This window comes from Musca domestica, unplaced genomic scaffold (genome assembly GCF_030504385.1).
Source record: "Musca domestica strain aabys unplaced genomic scaffold, Musca_domestica.polishedcontigs.V.1.1 293, whole genome shotgun sequence".
NCBI classification, from domain to species: domain Eukaryota; kingdom Metazoa; phylum Arthropoda; class Insecta; order Diptera; family Muscidae; genus Musca; species Musca domestica.
Genome location: NW_026712297.1, coordinates 14,454 through 40,811, shown reverse-complemented (window position 1 = coordinate 40,811; position 26,358 = coordinate 14,454). Strand labels below are relative to the sequence as shown.

Below are 26,358 nucleotides of genomic sequence, written 5' to 3'. Positions count from 1 at the left end.
TTCTTTGCATTACTCATTAAATTGATTTATAAACCCAAAACTTCCCCCCAAAATTATGGTATAATCTTTCCTCCCCACTCCCCCCGCCATCACTTCACCCACTCCTGCATTAAATACCATTAATTACACCTGATATAGAACAATACGCTTTCAAAGAAGCAAATCACAGCACCCGAACGAGTATTTTAAATTTGCCATATACTTGAACTAATTGATAACATTTCGTATTAATTTGGACATTTGCAATCGTTTTGGAAACACATAAATATTTTTAGAAATGATATAACGTTGCGAGAACTTGTTTGTCAGATTGGAGTATCTTCTGTTTTTTTCTCCTCTTAAGATAATGACTTGTTGATACGATTATCAGACGATAAATATTCAATGACATTAAGCTGGCGAACAGCAGCAGCAGCAGAACATAATAATTTGTGCATAACAATACAGGAACGTGATAAGGGGGGAGGGGGCAGAGATGAAAGGATTAGAAGAGTGTTAATCGTTTTTGAGCAGAGGTCAATAAACTATGACCTGCGATATAATTGTGAGATGAAATGGAACAATCAATGCCAATTTTGAGATGATGTTCTGTTATGAATGAGAATTAAAGGTTCGGAGATGAAGAGTGTGAGACATTCGTAGAAGAAGAGGATATTATTTATTACTGTTATTATTATTAATATTATTATTATTATTATTATTATTATTATTATTATTATTATTATTATTATTATTATTATTATTATTATTATTATTATTATTATTATTACTATAATTTTTTTTTATATAGAATTCCGCAAACCCTAAATAATATAGATTTCTATAAAATAAATCATTGTTCCTAATATTTTCTCTCAACTAAACAAAAGACTTAAGCCACAAACTTGATTTGAGATCCACTAAATCTTGCCAACTAACTTCCCAACACATTTTTATTTAACGATCTTAAACAATTTCATGAAAAATCATGATTGCCATAAACAATTGATTTATTTTCTGAAGTTTTGTGGGTTAGGGGCTCTAACAACCTACAAAAGATGTCAATGTTTTTCAATAGCCTAAGGTGTTTGAATTCAAAATTAAGTACTGAAAGAACTACAAATTCTTATTAATTTATTGAGATAATTATAAAACCATTGAATATTTGATGTAAATGTGCCCCTAAAACGGCAATTTCGCTTAGTCTGTTAAAGAGGATAAGGCCATGGAACAAAATTGTACAGCGATTTTTTTTGGCTCTGCCAAACAAGTAAAAACGCTGTGAGTTCGACCGGGCCGAACTTTTGATACCCTCCACCATTTGGAACGAATTTGGCAATTTTTAAAAAATAAAATCCGTTAAAAATTTTGTTAAAATCTTAAAAATACCGAATATAGCCGTTATATTAGGATCTATACGACGACATGGACCTGCATAGACAATTTTTGACATAAGCCATTAAAATATTCAAATGCTAAACTTGAAAAAAATTTGGTGAATAATGTAGATGAAATCATCAAAATGCCGAATATCGGGAGGTACCGTCATATGGAGGCTATGCGAAGACGTAGACCTAGACAGACAATTTTCCGTCATGGGCTTTGGTATTCACTGCGAACCTCAAATCCCAAATTTGAAAGAATTCCGGTGAATAATGTCGCCAAAATCATCAATGCCGAATATAGGGAGGTACTATAGGGGCTGTACCAAAATGTTGACCTGCACAGACACTTTTCTGCCTTAGGCTTTAGTATTCATTACGAACTTCAAATACCAAATTTGTAACAATTCCGGTAAATAATGTCGCTAAAATCATCAAAATACCGAGTATCGGGGGGTAAATTTATATGAGGGCTATACGAAGACGTAGACCTGCACAGACAACTTTCTGTCTTAGGCTGTAGTATTCATTTCAAACTTCAAATACCAAATTTGAAATAATTCCGGTGAATAAATTCGCTAAAATCAGAAAATTACCGAATATCGGGAGGTACAGTTATATGGGGGCTATACCAAAACGTGGACCTACATACATTTTCAATACCAAAAGTCTTGCAGACATAATATACATTAGAGAAAAATTTTATCAATCTTCTTCAATTCCTTCGGAAGCTAGAGTGATTTCCACAGACGGACAGACATCGCTAAGTCGACATAAAATATATATACTTTGTGATGTGTATTTCGAGGTGTTACAAACGGAATGACAAACTTAATATACCCTCCATACTATGGTGGAGGGTATAAAAATAAAATAATTTAATCGAATATTTCAGTGTAGAACAATAATTACAAAGAAAATCAAGCAGCTTACGAAAGTAGAGCTAAAAGAAGTTAAAAAGTATCAATCGGTTTTGCCGACAGATGTATATCCTCAGCCAGTGTTCGATTATTTAATATATTTTAACTTCTGTTATGATTATTCAAATTGTTGAACCTTTAGGGAGTAGCTTCCGAAGGAATGGGCCAATATTGTCCATTTCGTATCGGATGCTTATTTTGGATGTTATATTCGTATTGATTTTTCAAAACTTTAACCCTTTGTGGGGCTGGTAGCAAAATAACTGATACAATCTCTTTCATCCTTATAAAATATTTTCTGTTGATGGAAATATTGATATGTACCGAGTATGAATGGAATCGAATATTAATTTCGCTTTTTATCAGCTTCATGTATGTTCAAATTTTTGACCCTTTGTGGGGGAGGTACCAAAGGGAGTGGTCCAAAATGTTCCATCTGCACATCAGTGTTAGTAGAAATAATGGGATGTGTGAAATATTAAGAGTACCGTATACATATTTCGGATCTTATAATTGTTTTGGTTGTTCAAAATTTTGACCCTTTTGTGAGGGAGGTACCAGAAGGAGTAGACCGATCTCTACGATCTTTATAAATGATCTAGTATTGATAAAAATATGGAAATGTGTCAAGTCTGAATGGTATTGGAAGTTAATTTCGACTCTTATGAGTTTCATGGATATTCAAAATTTTAACCCTTTGTGGGGGATGTATCAAAAGAAGTGCACTGATATATCCTATCTTCACAACAAATCTTATGTTAGTACAAATAATGGAATGTGTGAAATATAAAGACAACCGTATGTTTATTACAGATTTTATGATCGTTTTGGTTATTGACCATTGACATTGACCCTTTGCGGAGGAAATACCAGAAAGAATAATCCGATCTCTACCATCTTTATAACAGATCTTGTGTTGATGGAAATATTGACATGTGTGAAGTCTGAATGGAATTGGATGTTAATTTCGCATTTTATGAGCTTCATGGATATTGAAAATGTTGACCCTTTGTGGGGAGGTAGGAGTTGATTGATGTATGGGTTAATAGAAATAATGAAATCTCCTGATATTCGGTATTTTGATAATTTTAGCTACATCTTTTGGGTTTTTTTTTTTTTTTTTTTTTTTTTGAATTTCGTATTGCAGTTTGGAAATGGGGGTTTTATTTTATGGCATATCATTGCCTATGTAGGTCGTTTAGCCCCCATATAACGGTACCTGTTGTTGTTAACCTTTTTGGGGTGAAGAATATTGAAAGCTCGGCCCGGACCAAAATTAATGTTTTTTACTTGTTTCTCTTCCTCGAAATTGAAAAGGAGCTTCATCACATTTTGAAATTTAACAAGTAAAATAGCCAGACCAAACTTCCAATACCCTGCACCATTTGAAACGAAAAAAAAAAACAAAATTCGTTAAAAATTCTTTTGAAATCGTAATAATACCGAATATAGGGAGTTGCCATTACATTGGGATCTACAGATCGTGGACCTGCTTAGACAATTTTTGTCATAGAACCTTACAATATTCAAATAAGAAAGAATTCCTTTGAATAGTATCGCAAAAAACATCAAAATAACGAATATACGGAAGTACCGTTATATAAAGGCTATACGAAGACCCATAACTGCCTAAATAATATAACTTACCTAAATGGACCCATTTTCAATACCAAAAGTCCTGAAGACCAAACACACATTTGAGAAAAATTTTATCAACCTACTTTAATTCGTTCGGAAGCCAGAGTGATTTCCATAGACGGACTAAGGACAGACAAACAGACGGACGGACATCGCTATATCGACATAGACTTTTTATCCTCATCAAGAATATATATACCTTGTGGGGTCGAAAATGGTATATTTCGAGGTGTTACAAACGGACATACTATGGTAGAGGATCAGAAAGACCCCTTTCTTGGTTCGCTTGAAAGTTAAAATGTTCGAAAATTTGGGAGTATGGAATTGCCCAGCACATTAATCGGTAAGATAATAAACTATGTAGTTTCATAGGGGCAATAGTCCTAATAGTTACGAAAACTTTTTTTTTAATTTAGAAATACACGATTTTAACAAAAGAATACAATTGAATCCAAATCTTATGAGAATTTAACCTATTTTTTGCCTATCTTAGTTTTTGAGGATGTTTGACCCCAAATTCCATCAAATACTTAAAAAAAAGGGTAATGTTCGAAAAATGTAGATTTTATGCCAGAAAAGAAAAATCGAACTTTGAATGAATGTTCAAGGTTTTTAATTTATTCCCAATCAACTGCTCATTTTAATTAGCTAATTTCCAGGAATGTTACTTCTTGTATATTTGAAAATCTTGGTATTTGAAAATCAGTTTTTGAAAACTATTTTGATTTTTATCTAATTTGCCAAGAAAATCGAGATTATTTTACAATTTCAATGGAACGAAAAAAAAACGACAAAGACATTCTAAGTGATTGACTGAGGTCTTGAAGTTTGATTCTTTGTTGCCCTGAAAACCTCGAAATAATAGAAACTTGGAATAAAACGTTTGAAACACCTTGTGTTCTGTGTGTGTCTGTATGAGTGTTTGTGTGTGTGAGTGTCAAACTCCAAAATTGATTAAACGTGATTTAATGTCATTAAAAAAAAAAAAAACAGCCAGTGATTCATTCATTCATTTATTTAGATTGCTCTGAGTTACAATTGTGGGGTTGTTGTTGTTTTTTTTTTGGTTCTGCAGTTTTTCATGGCACTTTAAATGTTACAAAAATCATTATCATTTTCCACCTACTAAAAATGTTTCGCTTCACTTTTTGTTGTTGGTGTTTTTTTTTTTTGTTGCTCGTTTCGAACTCCAATGCCATTAACAGAACAACAACAGCAACAACATCAACATTGGCAATAAGACTGCAAAACAAATAAACAATTTAATTCAATGGGGGCAAAATATACAAAAATCAACAACTTAACCAAAAGGCAACAACAAAAAAAAACAAGAACAACAACAACAAAAACATTGCTGAAGAACGAGTGAGGAAACTGCACAATTGCTTTTTGGAAAAGATCACCAAGTTTGGAGGCGAAACACCAAGCTTAGCCACCATCTTCGGGTCTTCTCCTCTCACAACCTCCCTTATGCCTCTCTCTCTCTCTCTCTTGCTGTACTTAGCCTTGTCTCAATATGGGCCTGCACTTTGTTGCAAAAAGGTTAAACAATAAACTATTCCACAAAAGACGTAGAAAAAACAATCAGTTTGTGGTGGCTGCAATACATTCGGAGAATGACTACTACCCAGTACTAGAACACTTATGCCAAACCAAACATGATGGCAGTAAATCACAATTGCTTCTTGAAAAAAAATAAAAAAAAAAAAATCAACAAAAAAAATCGCCAAAATTCACCCGCTACTCATTCTTGAAGGGGGGAGGGGGTGGTGTGCATAAGAAAAAAATCCGAGGGCTAGGGGAGCTTCCATTTGGCGCAAAAAAAACCTACAATGCAAACAAGCACTTTTAAGGTTAATTGGGCATCAAGATTACTGGGTCGGAAATGGGACTAACGGTTGGTATTGCAAAGAGCATTACAGCCTCAAGAGAAGACAAAAACAAACAACCTCCCTCTCCAAAAAAAAAAAAAAAAAAAAAAACAAACAATCAAAACGGATGGATGAATGAATACTAAGACAGACAGACAAAGCGGCGGATGGATGGACGGACATATATACTTCTATTCGTAACAATGGCAGCAGCAGCAGCCGCAACATGGCCAACTGCCAATATTGGCACTTTGATTTTGATGAGTTGGGCTGATTTGTCTGGTATTTTGGGCCACATCAAGTCAAAAAGTTTGGCTTGAAAATAAATTGCAATTAAGTTTAAGCAACCCCCCTCTCTTTACCCCCCTCTTCACATGGTTCAAAATGCAGCATTTCAATTCTAAGCCTCGGCAACATGACGACAATCAAGTACCAACAATGAAAACTGAATTAAATAAATTAACGTGTATAAATAACAAATTACTTTGACCGACAAATTGTTCAAAAGGTTTTACAAGATATTAACAACAAAAAAAAAAAAAAAAACAAAAAAAAGTTATAAAGCATTAAGTTCGAACTATGAATACCCTCCAACATTTGGAACGAATTTAGAAATTAAAAAAAAAATAAAAAATAGAATCCGTTAAAAATTTTGCTAAGATCTTAAAAATTCCGAATATAGGATACCGATATTTAGAGGCCATACGAGGACCTGGACCTGCATAGGCAATTTTCTATTACAGGCTGTAGTAACCATTATGAAGATCAAATACGAAACTTGAAACAATTCCGGAGAATGAAGGATATAAATCCTTAAAATACCATATATGGAGAGATACCGATATATGAAGGGCTATACGAAGACGTGTACCTGCCTACGAAATTTTCTGTCATAGGCTATAGTAATAATTAGGAACTTTAAATACGAAATTTGAAACAATTGCGATTAATAATGTTGCCGAAATTCGCAAAATGACGAATACAGGGAGGTACCGATATTAAGGGGTTATGCGAAGACCTCAGCCTGCATAGCCAATTTTTTGTCATAGGTTGTAGTATCTATTTCGGACTTAAAATACGAAATTTGAAACAATTCCAGAAAATAGAGTAGCTAAAATCCTCAAAATACCAAATATCGGGAGGTACCGTTATACGGGGGCTCTACGAAGACGTGGACCTGCACAGACAATTTACTGTCATGGGCTGTAGTATCCATTACGATCTTCAAATACCAAATTTGAAACAATTCCGGTGAATAAATTCGCTAAAATCGTCAAAATACCCAATACCGTTATATGGGGGCTATGCGAAAATCTCGGCCTGCATAGCTAAGTTTCTGTCAAAGGCTATAGTACCCATTAGGAGCTTTAAATACGAAATTTGAAACAATTGCGATACATAATGTTGCCGAATTTCGCAAAATGACCAATATAGGAAGGTACGGTTATATGAGGGCTATAGGAAGACCTGGACCTGCTGAGCTAATTTTCTGTCATATATTGCAGTACCCATTGCCAAGTGCAAATACGAAGTTTGAAAAAATTCCGGAAAATAAAGTAGCTACAATCATCAAAGTACCGAATATGGGCAGGTACCGATATAAAGGGGCCATACGAAGGCCTGGACCTGCATAGCTAATTTTCTATCATAGATTGTAGTACCTATTGGGAACTTCAAATTAGAAATTTGAAACAATTGAGGTGAATAATGTCGGAAAAATCATTAAAATACCGAATATGGGAAGGTACGGTTATATGGGGGCTATACGAAGACGTGGACCTGCATAGACAATCTCCGGTCATAGGCTGTAGTATTCATTACGAACTTCAAATAACAAAATTGAGACAATTCTGCTGAAAAATGTCCCTTAAATCATCAAAATACCGAATATCGGGAGGTACCATTATATGGGGGCTCTACGAAGAAGTGGACCTGCACAGACAATTTTCTGTTACGAACTTTAAACACCAAATTTGAAATAATTCTGCTGCAAAATATCCCTAAAATCATTAAAATACCGAATATCGGGAGGTACGGTTATATGGGGGCTATAGGGAAACGTGGACCTGCACAAACAATTTTCTGTCACAGATTGTAGTACCCATTGCGAACTTCTAATACCAAATTTGAAACAATTCCGGTGAATAAATTTGCTAAAATCGTCAAATTACCCAATATCGGGAGGTACCGTTTTATGGGGGCTATACGAAGACGTGGACCTGCAGAGACAATTTTCTGTCACAGGCTGTAGTAGCCATTACCAACTTCAAATACCAAATTTGAAACAATTCCGGTGAATAATGTCGCTAAAATGATTAGAATACAGAATATCGGTAGGTATCGTTTTATGGGGGCTATACGAAGACGTGGACCCGCACAGACAATTTTCTGATATAGGCTGTAGTTTCCATTACGAACTTTAACTACCAAATTTGAAACAATTCTTCAGAAAAATATCGGTAAAATCATCAAAATACCGCATATCGGGAGGTACCGTTATATATGGGCTATACGAAGACGTGGACCTACATGGCCCATTTTCAATACCAACAGTCCTGCAGACATAATACACATTTGAGTAAAATTTTATCAACCTACTTCATTTCGTTCGGAAGCTAGAGGACGGACATAGCTAAATCGACATAGAATTTTATGCTGATCAAGAATATATATACTTTCTGCGGTCTTAAACGTATATTTCGAGGTGTTACAAACGGAATGACAAACTTAATATACCCTCCATGGTGGAGGGTATAAAAAAAACAAAAAATAGAATCCGTTAAAAATGTTTAAAAATGCCGAATATAGGGAGGTATTGTTATAAGGGGACTGGACCTGCATATGAAATTTTCTGTCATAATCGGCCGTGGCATCAGAATGAATGCCGAATATTAACGCGAAAATATTCTGGAGGGTGTATTAAAGCCTTGGGGACGCAAACATTTTAGCCGCAGACCTTGGACATTCCAACAGGACTCAGCACCATCACCACTCACCACGCGCCACCCAAGCATGGTTACAAAATGAGGTTCCTCGCTTCGCCACCAAAATCTCCGGACACCAATCCGTTAGACTATTGTATCTGGAGTTTTTTTTATCTCACCTTGTATGGGTATGGTATATGGACCCTAAAATGTATATTTCGAGTTGTTACAAACGGAAGTACAAACTTAATATACCCTTTATAACATTGTGGAGGGTGTAAAAAAACACAAAGAACAGCAAAAATTTCAAGCAATTGCTCATTGTTTTTCCAGGTAATTTATTTGTGTTGTAGTTGCTGTGGTTTTCTGCTGGTTTAAATGCAAAAAAAAAAAAAAAAAAATTGTCTCAACCAAAAAAACTCCCCTCAAGCCAAACCGGAAAATCAAACAAATTTACCCCCACACACACCATGTCGATGTTGGTTTTAACCTTTCAACCTTGTTTGGAGAGTCTCTTAACGAATGACTGTCTTAAAAACACATTTAAATCAATTATCCAATGAGATATTAAAAATTTGTTGTTATTTTTGCTGAATTGCTATGGAATAGGGAGGTACGCAGAGGAGGGTGTCATGGGGGAGCATGGATATTTTCTTGACATTTTTGTACATTTTAAATGGAAAAATTAATTATTTGCCAATTGGCCCCCACGACATTATTCCAAAATGTATTTCTACCTACGTCTCTGGATAAGTATTTCAAAATTACTTAAAGATGCCAATAACTTTGATATTTTTTTGGGGGCCAAGGAAACGGCTCCCCATGAAAAATATTCTGACATTTTCTGTTCATTTAATATGTAACAGATATTTTTTTTCCTCCCCCAAAATGGTTTCAAAATGCAATTCTGCCTACGTCTCTGGAATTGAATTCCCAAAATTACCTAAGGGCATCAACAACTTTGACATCTTTTGTGGGATTTCTTTGAATTTAAGCTATTGACAAAATCAGTGCACTGTAGTTGAGTTGAAGTCGAATTTTAATTGAACCACTCACCCACAACCTTCAGCAAAATAAATCAACCGTTTAAGGCAATCATGATTTTTCATGCAATTCTTTTAATTAGTTCTAGGTTTTTATTTAAAAAACAAGTAAAAAAACATTCAGTTCGGCCGGGCCAAACTTTTAATACCCTCCACCTTAGGGTAAAGGAAACATTAGAAGAAATGTGGCCAAAAACCATTAAAATGCCGAATATCGGGAGGTACCGTTATATGGGGGCTCTACCAAATCGTGGACCTACACATGCAAGGTTCCGCCAACGGAGCTAGAACCCATTATGACCTACAAATACCAATTTTCAGACAAATACGTGAAAAAAAGGGGCAAAAATCATCAAATTACCGAATATCGGGAGGTACCGTTTTATGGGGGCTATACCAAAACGTGGACCTATAATTACAATGACTCGCCACACGAACTGGGACCCATTATGATCTACAACTACCAAATTTTCAGTGAAATTCGTGAAAAAATCAGTCAAAAATCATCAAAATACCGAATATTGGGAGCTACCGTTATATGGGGACTATACCAAAACGTGGACCTATACATACAATGTTTCGCCACACGAACTAGGACCCATTATGACTCACAAATACCAATTTTTACACAAATCAGTGAAAAAATGTTGCAAAAACCATCAAAATACCGAATATCGGGAGGTACCGTTATATGGGGGCTATACCAAATCATGGACCCATACATGCAATGTTTCGCCACCGGAGCTGGAACTCATTATGACCAACAAATACCAATTTTTAGACAAATCCGTTAAAAACTGTGGCAAAAATAATCAAAATATCGAATATCGGGAGGTACCATTATATGAAGGCTATACCAAAACGTGGACCTATACATGCTATGTTTTGCCACACATACATGGACCCGTTATGACCTACAAATACCAATTTTCAGACAAATCCGTTAAATAATGTGGCATAAATCATCAAAATACCGAATATCGGGAGGTACCGTTATTTGGGGACTATACCAGAACGTGGACCGATATATCTCATTTTCAATACCAACCATCCTAGACACAATACCAATTGCTCTGCTAAATTTTGGCGCTCTACGTCAAATAATGTGGGCTGTATCGTGATTTCAACAGACAGACAGACAGACAGACAGACGGACATCGTTAAATCGACTTAGAATTTTATGCTGATTATGAATATATATACTTTATGGGGTCTACGACGAATATTTAAGGATGTTACAAACGGAATGACAAAGTTAATATACCCTCCTTTCCAAGGTGGAGGGTATAAAAATTGTACAAAATGCTGAGAGGTGTCATTTCATGTTTGTGACTTAAGTCTTTTGTTTAGGGGAAAGAAAAAAACTAATTTCTTCGGATCCATATTTAGATGCAGAAAAACTTTAGACGTGTCCTCCATAGACAACAGGATTATGTTGCAATTAATGTTTGTGTCTTAAGTCTTTTGTTTGAAGAAAATAGTTGTATGGATGTTTGAGTTTTCAGATAAAATCAATCAGATAATCAGATAAAATCAAATATTATGACCTTCTGCAATATTATGTAATGCATCAACTATTTAATAACTATTTTTATTAAAGAAAAAAGAAAATAATTTGATGAATTTAAAAAATGAAGTAAATATATATCTACTAAAAGAATATACCTAAAATTATGAAAATAGGTCATATACATTTTTGAAAATAGCATCGAAATTGGAGGTACACCCAAAAACATTAGCTTTTGTATGCACATATCTTTTGATCGATTAAAGATACAGATTTGGAACGAGTAACGGAATTTGAACAAAAATTAATTTCCAAATTAAATTGAAATTGGTTCAGTTTTAAATATTGCTCCCATATATATTTTTTATTTGTATTTGATGCCCCAAACATGATATATACATATGTCCGATTCCAATGAAATTTGGAATTTGACGGAATTTGGTCTCGAAATTTATGTGTCAAATTTTATTGAAATTGGTTAAGGGTTGGATGTAGCTCCCATGTGTAAAAATTATATCATTCAAGTTGGCCACGAATTTCCCTAAATGTATTCCTCAAAATAGGTCATTTTCTCCTCCAAATTATCCCCGAATTTTCTTCAATTTCCATCTCAAATTAGGGTAATAGATTCTTTATTTAACTCAGGGGTATGAGTTAATATCCCTTTACTCCTCAAAGTAGGCCATGAATTGACTCAAGTTCCTTTTTCAAAAAAAAAAAAAAAAAAAAAAAAACATTACATGGCTCTTCCTAACAAACTCAGAGTTATCTATTCTTTCGTCCTGAGCATGACCCAAAAATTCCTCTTATAATTTCCACTTTAAAAAAATGGCACAAAATGCTTTGACAAATAAATCACAAGCTGCCTTCAATTTCTTCCTTTTTAACAGACCTTGCTTTTTCAATTTTTCGAATTAGGCCGAGAGTTGTCAATTTTTTCTCCTTCAAAATAGACTTGGAATTGCACCAATTTCAACCCTCAAAAATACAGAATGCATAGCTTCGTTGCCTTTAATTTTTTTTTTTTTTTTGGAATTATCCCAATTTTTACCTTCAAAATTTGAGCACAGCATTTTTTTTTTTTTTTCAAAACACATAACTTGTTGTCTCTAAACAATTCCTTCAAAAGACCGACAAAAAATTTAAAAAATTACTGTAAATTCGTACTTAAAATACGCCTGGAATTGTCATCATTTCCCTCCACCAAAAAGGGCTAATCTCGTTTTTAAGTTTCTGTGTTGCATTCATGCTCAGGCTAAAATAAACCACAATTTTAGCCTGAAAACAGGCAAAGATTTTTTCTAATTTTAGGCCAAATATAATACACGAGCTGCCTTTAATTTTACTCTAAAATATTTCCCGAGAGGCCTCCAGTTTTAGCCTAAAATAGAAACACTAGTTGCCTATAATTTTTTGGCCTAAACCTAGATAACAAATTTCTCCTGATTTCTGCCAATGATATACGACGAAATTTATCCTGAAAATAAACCACAAGTTGTTTACATATAAGCCTCCTGGTTATCTATTGCCTTATAGTTTACAAATGACTAGAAATGGAACAAGGCCAGCTTTCCAAAAAAAAAAAAAAAAAAAAAAAAAAAAAAAAAAAAAAAAACGAAATCTCTTTTTTTTTTTTTGAGACAACTCGAGTATCCTGCAATTATATCCTAAAATTAGACTACCAACTACCTATAATTTTTGCCTAAAATTAGACAACGAATTGCCTAAAACAAGATCACAAGTTGCCTTTAATATTGTCCCAAAAGTATACCATGATTTATTTTCAAATTTTGTCAAAATGGACTTTGAATTGCCTAAAACTAGACCACAAGTTACTTTTAATATTGCCTAAAAATATGCGATGATTTACTTTAAATTTCGTCATGAAGTAGGTCCCGAAAATGATTTAGATTTCCTCCCCAAAATAGGTAGCCTTCAGTTCTGTCATCAAAATAGTTCTCTTATCAGCCTCAAAGTATGCACCATAAAATGCCTTGAGTTTATTCCATTAAATTGCTGTCCTCCATTGTTTTAGGATTATATAGCACCTGAATTTCCAACTTGATACAAAAACTTTCAATCTCAGCCACAGCATGGCCACGATTTTTTCTCAACTTTAGCCTCAAAATATGCAAATATTATATATTTTTTAAACATTTTAGGGTTAAATTTTTAAAAAAATAAAATTGACCAGACTCTGTCCTCGATTTTTTCAGGATGGTACAATAGTGTCTAATCTAAATTTTCAACTTGATAGAGGGTACGAGAAATTTCAATTTAAGCTACAACTTTGCCACGATCTTGTCTCAATTTCAGCCTCAAAATATGCAATGTTTCGTCACATGTGTTAACCTTAAAATTATAAAAAAATAATATTGACCAGATGCTGGCCTCGATATGTCAGGATAATAAAACAATGTCTCATCTTAAAATTTTCACCTTGATATGGGGTACGAGAACTTTCAATTTCAGTTACAACATGGCCACGATTTTGTCTTAATTTCAGCCTCAAAATATGCCAAATTCTGTAGCAATAAAATTGTAAAAAAAAATAAAATAGACCAGATGCTGTCCTCGATTTTTTTTAGGCTAATAGAACAGTGTCTAACCGGAACTCCCAACTTGATATGGGGTACGATATTTTTCACCATTTCAACCTCAAATTATGCAATGTTTCGTTATATATTTTAAACCTAAAATTATATTCGTAAATTGCTTGTAATTTTAGTTAAAAGTAATTTGTTCAAGAAACATATTTTTAAGAAGGCGCAGAAAAAATGATTCCACATTTTGAAATATAAAATAATTTAATTATTATTAATTTAAAAATAATTTTTTAAATAAAAAAACTTTTAATACATTATCTAATTTTTTCATTAATATTTACTCTTCCATACCAATTATTTTTTAAATTATAATTGCATTTGACTTCCGTGGCTAATATTAAAAATTCCAAAAAAAAATTAATATTCATTTTGATATAAACAAATAACCGTTAGAAGCTCCCGCTAATCACATCATCAGCATCTGTTTTATTATACACAGAACTGTTATAAAAATGCCTTAATAGAAACTGGAGCTAATACAACGGCCGCCATAAATCAATTTTAGTACACACTCAATACAAAAATTCTGGTTTTTGTTATTTTAATTTTTTCTCTCTGAAACTGAAACTGGCCACAGACAACAGAAGAAAAATATACAGTTGACATAAATAAATAAATTTTGTTTTATTTTGCACAAAAATGTTGTGTCTTAATTTGCTACTTTTTTTTGTTCCCTTGCTACATTTTCATTTCGAAATGCGAGTATCGAGTTCTGTTTTGAAACAAAAAAAAATTAAAATGTTTTGTGTGGTTTGCCATAAATTTAACACCGTCCACACCAAAAATCTAAAACAAAATATAAAATATGATTTTAATTAAGATTTTAAATAAAACTCCGAAAAAAACGGTATCTGTAGCTGAGTAGCTGCTTGCCTTTGTTTCACTTCCAAATTACCAAGAAAATTTATTGGATGCCAAGTGTATGCCGTGACATAATGGCATATGAGGGGGAATTTTTTTTTTAGCTGTTGTTTTGTTCGAATCCAATTTAATCAGATTTAGCAATTCAGATTATCTACGAAATACACAAATTCGCTGTGGATCAATAAATTATTTTGATTATGGTGTTAATTTTCGTCTGGCCATTAAATTTCATGGTAATTTTTGGCGGATTAACTTTATTATTAGATGTTTTGTCTATGTGTTATATATATATATATATATATATATATATATATATATATATATATATATATATATATTTAAACAAAATTATGGCAATTTGTGGCGAAAATTTTTAGTAATTAAATTAATGCATTGAAATGTGGCAAGATATCCTGATAATAACTAACAAATCATTGTTTATTTCTAGAATGCAAATTGTTGCATATTTTGAGGCTGACAAGGAAGAAATTCATAGCCTATTTTGAGAATTGAGAATGAAATATAAACAAGTAAAAAAGCCGGCCGGGCCGAACGTTGAATACCCTCCACCATTTGGTAAAATTTTAACAATTTTCAAAAAAATAAAATCCGTTAAAAATTCTGTTAATATCTTAAAAATACTTAAAAATAGCCGTATATTAGGGTCTATACGACGACGTGGACCTGCATAGGCAACTTTTGTCACAAGCTATTACAATATTCAAATGCGAAACTTGAAAAAAAAAATCTGTTTATAATGTAGCTAAAATCATAAAAATACCGAATATAAGGAGGTACCATGGGGGTTATAAAACATGGACCTGCACAGACAATTTTCTGTCACAGGCTGTAGTATCCGTTACGAACTTTAAATACCAATTTTGAAGCAATTCCGGTAAATAATGTCGCTAAAATCATCAAAATACCGAATATCGGGAGGTACAGATATATGGGGGCTATACGAAGGTGTGGACCTACATGTGCCATTTTCTGTCTTCACCCGTAGTATCTATTACGAACTTTAAATACCAATTTTGAAACAATTCTGGTAAGTAATGTCGCTAAAATCATAAAAATACCGAATATCGGGAGGTACAGATATATGGGGGCAATAGGAAGGCGTGGACCTACATGGCTCATTTTCTGTGTTGGGATGTAGTATTCATTTCGAACTTTAAATACCAAATTTGAAACAATTCCGGTAAGTAATGTCGCTTAAATCATCAAAATACCGAATATCGGGAGGTACCGTTATATGGGGGCTATAGGAAGACGTGGACCTACATGGCCCATTTTCAATACCAAAAATCCTGCAGACATAATACACATTAGAGTAAAATTTTACCAATCTACTTCATTTCGTTCGGAAGCTAGAGTGATTTCCACAGACGGAGAGACGGAAAGACGGACGGACATTGATAAATCGACATCGAATTGTATGCTGATCAAGAATATATATACTTTATGGGTCTAAAATGTATATTTCGAGGAGTTACAAACGGAATGACAAACTTAATATACCCTCCATAGTATGGTGGAGGGTATAAAAAAGGCAGATATTGGGGGGTATTTCCTTGATCTATTTAAAGGAAATAATTTAAGTTAACCCTTGGAACAATTAAAGAGAAGAAATTTAAAAAAAAACTGTTCTATATTGAGGCTAAAAATATAAGCAGATCGATGTTTTGGAGAAACTTTAAAGGCTACGCGTAGCCTTTAGTTATGCAGAAATTGGAGTCCGATCTTCTATGAAGAAGGAAATTGTAAGCAACTCCTTATCTGGTGAAAGGAAACAAGTTAAAAAGCAGGAAGTTTAGCCAGGCCAAACTTTGAATACCCTTCACCATTTGGAATGAATTTGGAAATTTTCATAAAAATAAAATCCGTTAAAAAATCTCTTAAAATCTTAAAAATACCGAAAGTAGATGTCTATACGAAAACTGAATTAGGCAACTTTTGTCATAGGCCATTAAAATATTCAAATACGAAACTTAAAAAAAAATCCGATGAAAATGTATTTAAAATCATCAAAACGCCGCATGTATCTGTACCTCCAGATATATAAAGACCTGGACGTGCATAGACAATTTATTTTTTTTTAGACACCTACTGTGTATGATTGACCTGCAGATGATTTTTCTCTAATTTGTTTCGAAAATTATGTTGACCATCGATAATGTCCTCACAAAATATGAATAGTCTTGTTATCTCTTTCCTGCGAATAAAAGACTTAAGAAACGAACTGGAGAATGCAGCTCGCGTTTATTATCAAATTCAGATGAAATTTTCCATACAATATTTGATTGCCCCAAAGGACTAACCCCATTGAAATTGATGAGAATCGTTTCAAATTTAAATATAGGTCCCATATAAATCTTCAAACGATTTCGGCTTAATTGTGTACCAAATGGCCAATATCAGTCCGAATGACCTGCATTTTGGGACATCAGAACGAATTCAGTCTAGAAACAACTTTTGCAAATTTTTTAAAAACCCGTTTAGATATGGCTATATGTTTCATCCGATTTGGGGTTTTATGTCTCGTAATATGTACTCCACAAGAATAATATTCGGTACCAGATAAATTTTGGAGGTCAAAAATACCTCCGTCGAGTGTTATCGATGTCAGGTCAAATTTGGATATAGCTCCCATATATACTTCCAACCGATTTCGGGTGAATTGTGATCCAGATGGCCAAAAGTCTTGAATTTTGGCACATCCGACTTAAGTACTTAAAATTTGGCAAAAATCGGTTCAGACATATCGCTATAGCTCTCATACCTCTATTTCGTCCGATTTGAGGTTTTAAATTCCTATGCATTCGACAACCAAGATATTTGGTACCAGATAACTTATAGAGCTCGGAAATACCTGTTCAATGTAATTGTTATCAAGATAGGTTCACATTTGGAAATGGCTCCCAAATAAATCTTCCAACGATTTTGCTTTAATTGTGCCCCAAATGGCTAATATCAGCCCAAATGGACTGAATTTTGACACTTCCAAAGGAATTTAGCCAGGAAGCAAGTTCATCAAATTTGGTGAAAATCGGTTTAGATATAACTATATCTCCCATATATATGTTTTTTCCGATTTGGAGTTTTAAGTCACTCAAAAACAAGGATATTTGATACCGGACATCAGGTATAGCTCAAAAACACCTCTGCCAAATTTTATTGAGATTGGTTCAGATTTGGATATAGCTCCCATATATATATCTTTAACCGATTTCAGGTACATTGTGCATCAAATGGCTAATATCAACCCAGAAAGACTGAATTTTGGCACATCCAAAAGAATTCTGCCCAGAAGCAAGTATTTCAAATTTGGTGAAAATCGGTTCCGATTTGGGGTTTTAAGTCCCTCACATTCGTAATATGCACTCAAAAATAAGGATATTTGAAACCGGACATCAGATACAGCTCGAAAAGTACCTGTGCCAAATTTTGTCGAGATCTGTTCAGATTTTTATATAGCTTTGATATACATCTTCATCCGATTTAAGGTTATTCTCCACCATATATGTATATCTATTTTATACCCTCCACCATAGTAACCCTATATTTAATATGTCATTTCGTTCGTAATACCTCGAAAAAAAATTTTAGACCCCTCATGATCTGCATAAAATTCTATGTCGATTTTTGTCCGTCCGTTCGTCTGACAGTCTGTGAAAATCACTCTAGCCTCCGAATGAATTGAAGTAGGTCGATATAATTTTACTTAAATGTATGTTTGGTCTGCAGGGCTTTTGAAAATGAAAATGGACCATATAGGTCCACTTTTTGGTATAGCCACCCTATATGACTTTACCTCCCTATATTCGGTATTTTGATGATTTTAGCGACATTATTTACCGGAGCTATTTCAAATTTAGCATTTGAAGTTCGTAATGGATACTACAGCTTGTGACAGAATATTGGCTGTACAGGTCCAGGTCTTCGTATCAGTCTGTGGAAATCACTCTAGCCTCCGAACGAATTGAAGTAGGTTTATATAATTTTACTCAAATGTGTGCTTGGTCTGCAGGACTTTTGAAATTTAAAATGGGCCATGTAGGTCTACCTTTTGGTATAGCCCCCATAGATCGGTACCTCCCGATATTCGGTATTTTGATGATTTTAGCGACATTATTTACCGGAATTGTTTCAATTTTGGTATTTGAAGTTCGTAATGAATACTACAGCCTATGACAGAAAATTGTCTGTACAGGTCCAGGTCTTCATATAGCCCCCATATAATGGTACCTCCCGATATTCGGTATTTTGATGATTTTAGCGACATTATTTACCGGAACTATTTCGAATTTAGTATTTGAAGTTCGTAATGGATACTTCAGCTTGTGACAGAATATTGGCTGTACAGGTCCAGGTCTTCGTATAGCCCACTTACAACAGTACCTCCCAATATTATTATGATTTTAGCTACATTATTCTCTGGAATTGTTTCAAATCTCACATGTGGTGATCTTAATGGGTACTACAAGCTGTGACAGAAAATTGTCCCAAATTGAGACGACTCTAAAGCCGTGATACGCATTCAAAAAACATTCATAGTTGGTATGATCAACTATACATAAATCCCCAATATGATTTTTTTTTTTTGTTACGGGAGCTCTACTATATGCGCATATTGGTGGAGAGTATTATATAGTTTGCCCTGCCCGACTTTTAGGCTGAATTTGAGAAAAAATCATGGCAACCTTCCGGATGAAATTGCAAGTTCTCATAACCTATATCAAGTTGGAAATTTTAATTTAATTCTATTATTTTGTCCTGAAAAAAATTCAAGGGCAACTTCTGGCCAATTTTATGCAAGAAATCCAAGTCCACTTGTGGTATACTTTAAGGCTGAAATCATGGACTACATGAGGAGGAAATTGAAGAAATGAGGAGTTTTGTAATTATTATTGTTTTTATTTTTTCTAACAAAATTTGAAAATTTTCAGTATTTCCAAACATCCCCCAATGGGTTAATAACACCCATATATCAATGACATATTGATTACCATACCTTTGGCAGTTGTACTTGCCTTCCAATTGACATTTAAGACAAACCAAAAAAAAAAACTGAAACAACAAAATATTGAATGTTATTATAAGTTGTTGGACATTGTCGTTGGCGTCGTCGATGCTTCGTCGCCTTCGTTTGTCAGAATTGAACTCATAAATATCATGGCAGCTTTAAAATCACGATATAAATTAATTTTAATTTTGTTGACAAATTAATCACTTTAAGGCAGCAAATTACTTTGGACCAAAACATAAATCTTAATGACTCAAAATAAAGGCAAACCAAACAAAATATACACAGCGGATATGTTGCCAGCCGGGCAGCGAGACTAACCCGAAAACCAAACCAAACCTACACCTACAAAAAACCCAAATCGTTGAAATCCAAAACCAAACCGAAAAACACCTACGTAGAAATTTTGCTCTTCAGGCCCTGGCAACTAATGCTTGGCTACAAATTAGCGTTAACAGTCAATGGGCCAAACATGATTTGATAATGACAGCCAAGAGAGAGGGAAAGAGAGAGAGGAAGGGTGCTAGTTGGATGGGAAGGATTTCGGTGTGATTTAGTTTTTTTCTGTTTTTAATTATTTTTTTCAAAACTGATTTAATTGAAATTTTTATAAAAAAAAATATTTAAAAAAGAAAAAAAATATTCCCATGTTGAATTCTCCCGGACCCTGAGGTAACCAAGGCATCCGGCTTGTCTAAATGGATTTTTTGGCCTTCAGCTGGTCCGTATGGGTCCCCTGAACACCAGCTTGTGTGTATGTACTCCTCGGCATTCACCACATCTAGCTCGTCTATGTAGCCTCCCTTGACTACAGCTGGTCTATATGGACTCTCTAGCTTCCAGGCTCGTTTATATGGACTCTCTGGCTTCCAGGCTAGTTTATATGGACTCTCTGGCTTCCAGGCTCGTCTATATGGACTCTCTGGCTTCCAGGCTCGTCTATATGGATTCTCTGGCCTCCAGCTCGTCTATATGGACTCTTTGGCCTCCAGCTCGTCTATATGGACTCTCTGGCCCCCAGCTCGTCTATATGGACTCTCTAGCCCCCAGCTCGTCTACATGGACTCTCTGGCCTCCAGATCGCGTATATGGACTCCCTGGCCTCCAGCTCGTCTATATGGACTCCCTGGCCTCCAGCTCGCGTATATGGACTCCCTGGCCTCCAGCTCGTTTATATGGACTCCCTGGCCTCCAGCTCGTCTATATGGACTCCCTTGGCTCCATCTCGTTTATAAGGATTTCCTGGCCTCCAGCTCGTCTATATGGACTCCCTGGCCTCCAGCTCGTCTATATGGACTGCCTGGCCTCCAGCTCGCCTATATGGACTCCCTGGCCGCCAGGTCGTCTATATGGACTCCCTGGCCTCCAGCTCGTCTATATGGACTCCCTGGCCTCCAGCTCGTCTATATGGACTCTCTGGCCTCCAGCTCGTCTATATGGACTCCCTGGCCTCCAGCTCGTCTATAGGGATTCCCTGGCTTCCAGCTCGTCTATATATGGACTCTCTGGCCTCCAGCTCGTCTATATATGGACTCTCTGGCCCCCAGCTCGTCTATATGGACTCTCTAGCCCCCAGCTCGTCTACATGGACTCTCTGGCCTCCAGATCGCGTATATGGACTCCCTGGCCTCCAGCTCGTCTATATGGACTCCCTGGCCTCCAGCTCGCGTATATGGACTCCCTGGCCTCCAGCTCGTTTATATGGACTCCCTGGCCTCCAGCTCGTCTATATGGACTCCCTGGCCTCCAGCTCGTTTATATGGACTCCCTGGCCTCCAGCTCGTCTATATGGACTCTCAGGCCACCAGCTCGTCTATAGGGACTCCCTGGCTTCCAGCTCGTCTATATATGGACTCTCTGGCCTCCAGCTCGTCTATATGGGCTCTCTGGCCTCCAGCTCGTCTATATGGACTCTTTGGCCTCCAGCTCGTCTATATATGGACTCTCTGGCCCCCAGCTCGTCTATATGGACTCTCTAGCCCCCAGCTCGTCTACATGGACTCTCTGGCCTCCAGATCGTCTATATGGACTTTCTGGCCTTCCGCTCGTCCATATGAGCTCTCCCGGGCTTTAGTACATTTATATCGACTCCCTGACCTTCAACTCATCTATATGGACTCCCTGGCGTCCCGCTCGTCCATATTGCCTTCGGCTCGTCTATATAGACTCACTGGAATCCAGCACATCTATATGGACTCTTTGGCCTTCTGTTTATCTATATGGGCTCTCTGGCCTCCTGCTCGTCCATATTGGCACTCTGACCTGCAACTCGTCTATATGGGCACTCTGATATTCAACCCGTCTATTTCAACTCCCTGGCCTTCAGCTGGTCTTTAAGGACTTTCTGGCCTTCAGCTGGGCTTTAAGGGCTTTCTGGTCTTCAGCCCGTCTATATGGACACCCTGCTATCCAGCTCGTCCATATGGCTCTTTGGCCTCTTACAGCTCGTTTTTATGGACTCCCTAGCCTTAAGCCCGTTTGTATGGACCCTCTGCCTTTTGCTCGTCATTATGAACTGCCTGACCTTCATTTCGTCTATATGAACTCCCCTGACCTCTTCCAAATATTTACGTCGTTATTTTCTATTTTTTTTTTAATTTTTGTATTTTTTTAAATATTTTTTTTATTTAAAAATCGATTTAATTCCATTCCATTTGATTCTCATCTCTTTCTCGTCTTCTCCATTTCCATTTCAGTCATTTTTCGGCCGCTCCTACAACAATTTGTCTTCCATCTCGGATTGCAAAAACAACGGCGAATGCATCATCAACAAAAAGAATCGCACAGCCTGCAAGGCTTGCCGCCTGCGCAAATGTCTGATGGTGGGCATGTCCAAGAGTGGCTCCCGTTATGGACGCCGATCGAATTGGTTTAAGATCCATTGTCTGTTGCAGGAACAGCAGCAACAGGCGGCAGCTGCCATGGCGGCGCATCAGCAAAATCATCAGCATCAACAACAGCAACAGGCACAGCATCAAACGGCGGGGCATCATCCGGGTTTGTTGGCGGCCCGGGGTGGTATACCACCACCAGCTGCCGCGGCTGCAGCCCTAGGTATGCTGGGCCATGCCGGAGCCTATCCAGGGCTCTATCCACCACGTACCAAAGAAGAATTGATGATGTTGAGCCTGGAAGAATATGCCAAACATCCGGTAACCTCACCCTCGGTTAGTTCGCCGGATTCCCATAACTCGGATAATTCAGGGGAGGTAAATGGTAGAGGGGTGGCGGCCAGTAATCCCGGTTTGCTGCACTTATCCGCCAAACATGTTGCCGCCGAATCAGCCTCCGGTTCCTCTGCCTCCACAAATGCCAATGTTCCTGCACCCCATCCCCTGAGGAAAGATCTACCGCCCTTCTTGCCCTTGTCATTTCCCGCCCTGTCATCAATGCCTGTCATGCCACCACCCAGTTTTCTACCTCCATCACATTTGCTGTTCCCCGGCTATCATCCTGCCCTCTATCAACATGCCCATGCAGGGCTGCTGAAACCCTCACCGGAGCAACAGGTTGCCGCCGCAGCAATGCATCAATTATTTCAAAATTCTCCCAGATTTCATGGTGTTCCCAATCCCACCACCAGTCCCCTGGCCATGCATGAGAGTCATCACAAACTAACCCCGTCCGAAGATAAACCTGATAGTCCTCGATCCGATGCCTTGAACAATAATCACATACCCAATGGCAGTAAGGCTGCCGAGGAGTTAACCAAGAGATTCTATTTGGATGCGGTACTAAAATCCCAGCAACAGCAGCAGGCCCATAGCCCTCCACCAGCCACCAAATTGCCGAATCTCAGCAAACATGATCATTCCATTAGTGCCCTGGTAACACCCAATTCGGAGAGTGGTAGGGCTCAACACAATCATTCCCGCCAAAGTAATGAGGAGGAGGAACAAGAGAGGGAGGAGAGTCCGAATAAAAACCGCTCCCACGAAACCCAAGCCAATGGCCATGATGGAGAGAGGTCTAGAAATGTGGGCGAAGAAAATAATGCAAATGAGGAAGAAGATGAAGATTTAGTGGTTTCAATGACCCCACCCCACTCCCCCTTGGAGGTTGATGATGGTCCCCATCCCAGATGTGATGATGAAAAATCTCAAAACCCCAATGCCGAACATAACTCTCAAGACAATCCCATCGATTTAAGCATGAAAGCTGTGAGCTCGGTGACCAGCACGGTCAGTGAGGGTAGTCAGAGTAGTGGCAGGGGGGCCCAGATTAGGGCTAATGATAAATGTGATTCATCCTCCTCGTCCTCTGAAACAGAAAATGAAAAGGAAAAGACCGCGAGGGTTTTGGATCCGTGGAAGACTTCGGAGGAATTGATTAGAAAAAGAGATCATGAAAAATCGAATTTGAAGAGAAATCTTTCTGAGGAGAGTAACAAATTGGGGGAGCCGGAGGAGATACCCAGGAAAATTGCTAAATTGGGAACAGCGGCATTGGATTTGACACAGAAAATTTGAGAAACTGCAGATCGAGATGAGTAAAAGAGATCACTATATCTTTCAAGCTTTGGGAGAAATAAAGGAATAAAAAAGGAGGGAAAGGGATAAATCTGGTTTGAAGAGGAAACTATCAGAGTAGAATAAAAAATTGGAGGAATCGGGAAGTATACCCACAGAAATTTAAAAAAATAATTATAAATTGCACAGTGCAAGAGAGAGAGAGAGAGAGTGAGATAAGAGAGAGGGAGAAATGATGATATAGATCTGCCTCTATTCAAGGCCTAGGAATATAATTTTTTCACACTTAGAGAGAGAGTTTTGAGGAAACTTAAAGAGAGAGAGTGAGTGAGTGTATGATCTTTACAGAGAACTCACCATCAAAAATCGCCACCGAAAACAGAGAAAAGTGAATACAAGTATAACCAATGCCACTAGCGTACGTTTTTGGGCAGTTTTGCACATCAATGAAATATAGCTGAACTAATTGAAATTAAAAAAGATAATTTAAAAAAAAAATACCGGAAAATATAAAATAAATTTTTCCGGAAAAATTGGAAAAGTCCTGTGAATTAAAAGAGAACATTTTACATAATTTCAAGTGGGTAATAAATTGGAAATTTTAGATTGGATCCCCTTTTTCTTAAGGGATAAGAAAAAATATAAAAAATCACAATCAGAGTTTTCGAACACATAATTTCGGAGTTTTTATAATTATCGTAAATTCCGTATTTCTTTTAATCAAATCTTTCAAAATTCCAAATCATGGTGCCCTACACGACATAGGTGTAAGGGTATTATGTCTTTGTGTATTTATTTGAAACAGGGAGAAGGAAGCGAGATATACCCATAGTTACTTCTGAGTCGATTTATGCATGTCAGTCTGTCCGTCGATGTATTTTTGTGAACAAAATTTAGGTCGGATTTATTATCCGATTTAGATGAGATTTTGCAAACAATATTTGTTTGGCCCAAGGACGAACCCTATTGAAATTGGTGATAATCGGATCAGATTTAGATATAGCTGCCATATATATCCTCAACCGATTTCGGGTTAATTGTGCACCAAATGGCCAATAAAAGTCCTAATGACCTGAATTTTGGTACGTCTGACCAAATTCAGTGCATAAGCAAGTACATCAAATTTGGAGAAAATCGGTTCATATATAGTTATAGCTCCCATATATATGTTTCATCCGATTTGGAGTTTTAAGTCCTCACCTGCGTAATATTCACTCCACAACAATGATATTTGGTACCAAATGTCTGATACATCCCAGAAATACCTCTGCCAAATTTTATCAAGATCGATTCAGATTTGGATATAGACAGCTCTCATATATCTTCAACCGATTTCGGGTTAATTGTGCGCCAAATGGCCAATTTCAGTACAAATGACTTGAATCTAAGCACATCCGACCGAATTAAGTCTAGAAGCAAGTACACCAAATTTGGTGAAAAGCGATTCAAATATAGCTATAGCTGCCATATATATGTTTCATCTGATATGGGGTTTTAAGTGTCCGTCTGTCTGTCTGTTGAAATCACGATACAGCCCACATTATTTGACGTAGAGCGTCAAAATTAAGCAGAGCAATTTGTATTGTGTCTAGGATGGTTGGTATTAAAAATGAGATATATCGGTTCACGTTTTGGTATAGTCCCCATATAACGGTACTTCCCGATATTCGGTATTTTGATTATTTATGCCACATATTTTCACGGATTTGTCTGAAAATTGTTATTTGTAGGTCTAATGGATCCCAGTTCGTGTGGCAAAACATTGCATGTAGAGGTGCACGTTTTGGTATAGTCCCCATATAGCAGTACCTCCCGATATTCGGTAATTTGATGATTTTTGCCAAATTTTTTTCACGGATTTGTCTGAAACTTGGTATTTGTAGTTCATAATAGGTTCTAGCTCCATGGCGAAACATTTCATGTATAGGTCGACGATTTGGCATAGCCCCCATATAACGGTACCTCCTGATATTCGGCATTTTAATGGTTTTTGGCACATTTTCCCATGAATATGTCTAAAAATTGGTATATGCGGGTCATAATGGGCTCTAATGTTTCCTTTACCTTTAGGTGGAGGGTATTAAAAGTTTGGCCTGGCCGAACTTAATGTTTTTTACTTGTTTTAATAT

The 26,358-nt window shown here is 36.4% G+C and overlaps 1 protein-coding gene across 1 annotated transcript in view; it reads left to right on the top strand.

Annotated features, from left to right (window-relative positions):
* LOC131803358 (knirps-related protein-like) overlaps positions 1 to 24,834 on the top strand; it is a 118,783-nt gene extending 93,949 nt beyond the window's left edge. Inside the window, exon 4 of the mRNA XM_059124514.1 lies at positions 22,457 to 24,834. Coding sequence (XP_058980497.1) covers positions 22,457 to 24,229 — 1,773 coding nt within the window. The 3' untranslated portion in view covers positions 24,230 to 24,834. The remainder of the gene's footprint in view (positions 1 to 22,456) is intronic.
* The last annotated feature ends 1,524 nt before the right edge of the window (positions 24,835 to 26,358 follow it).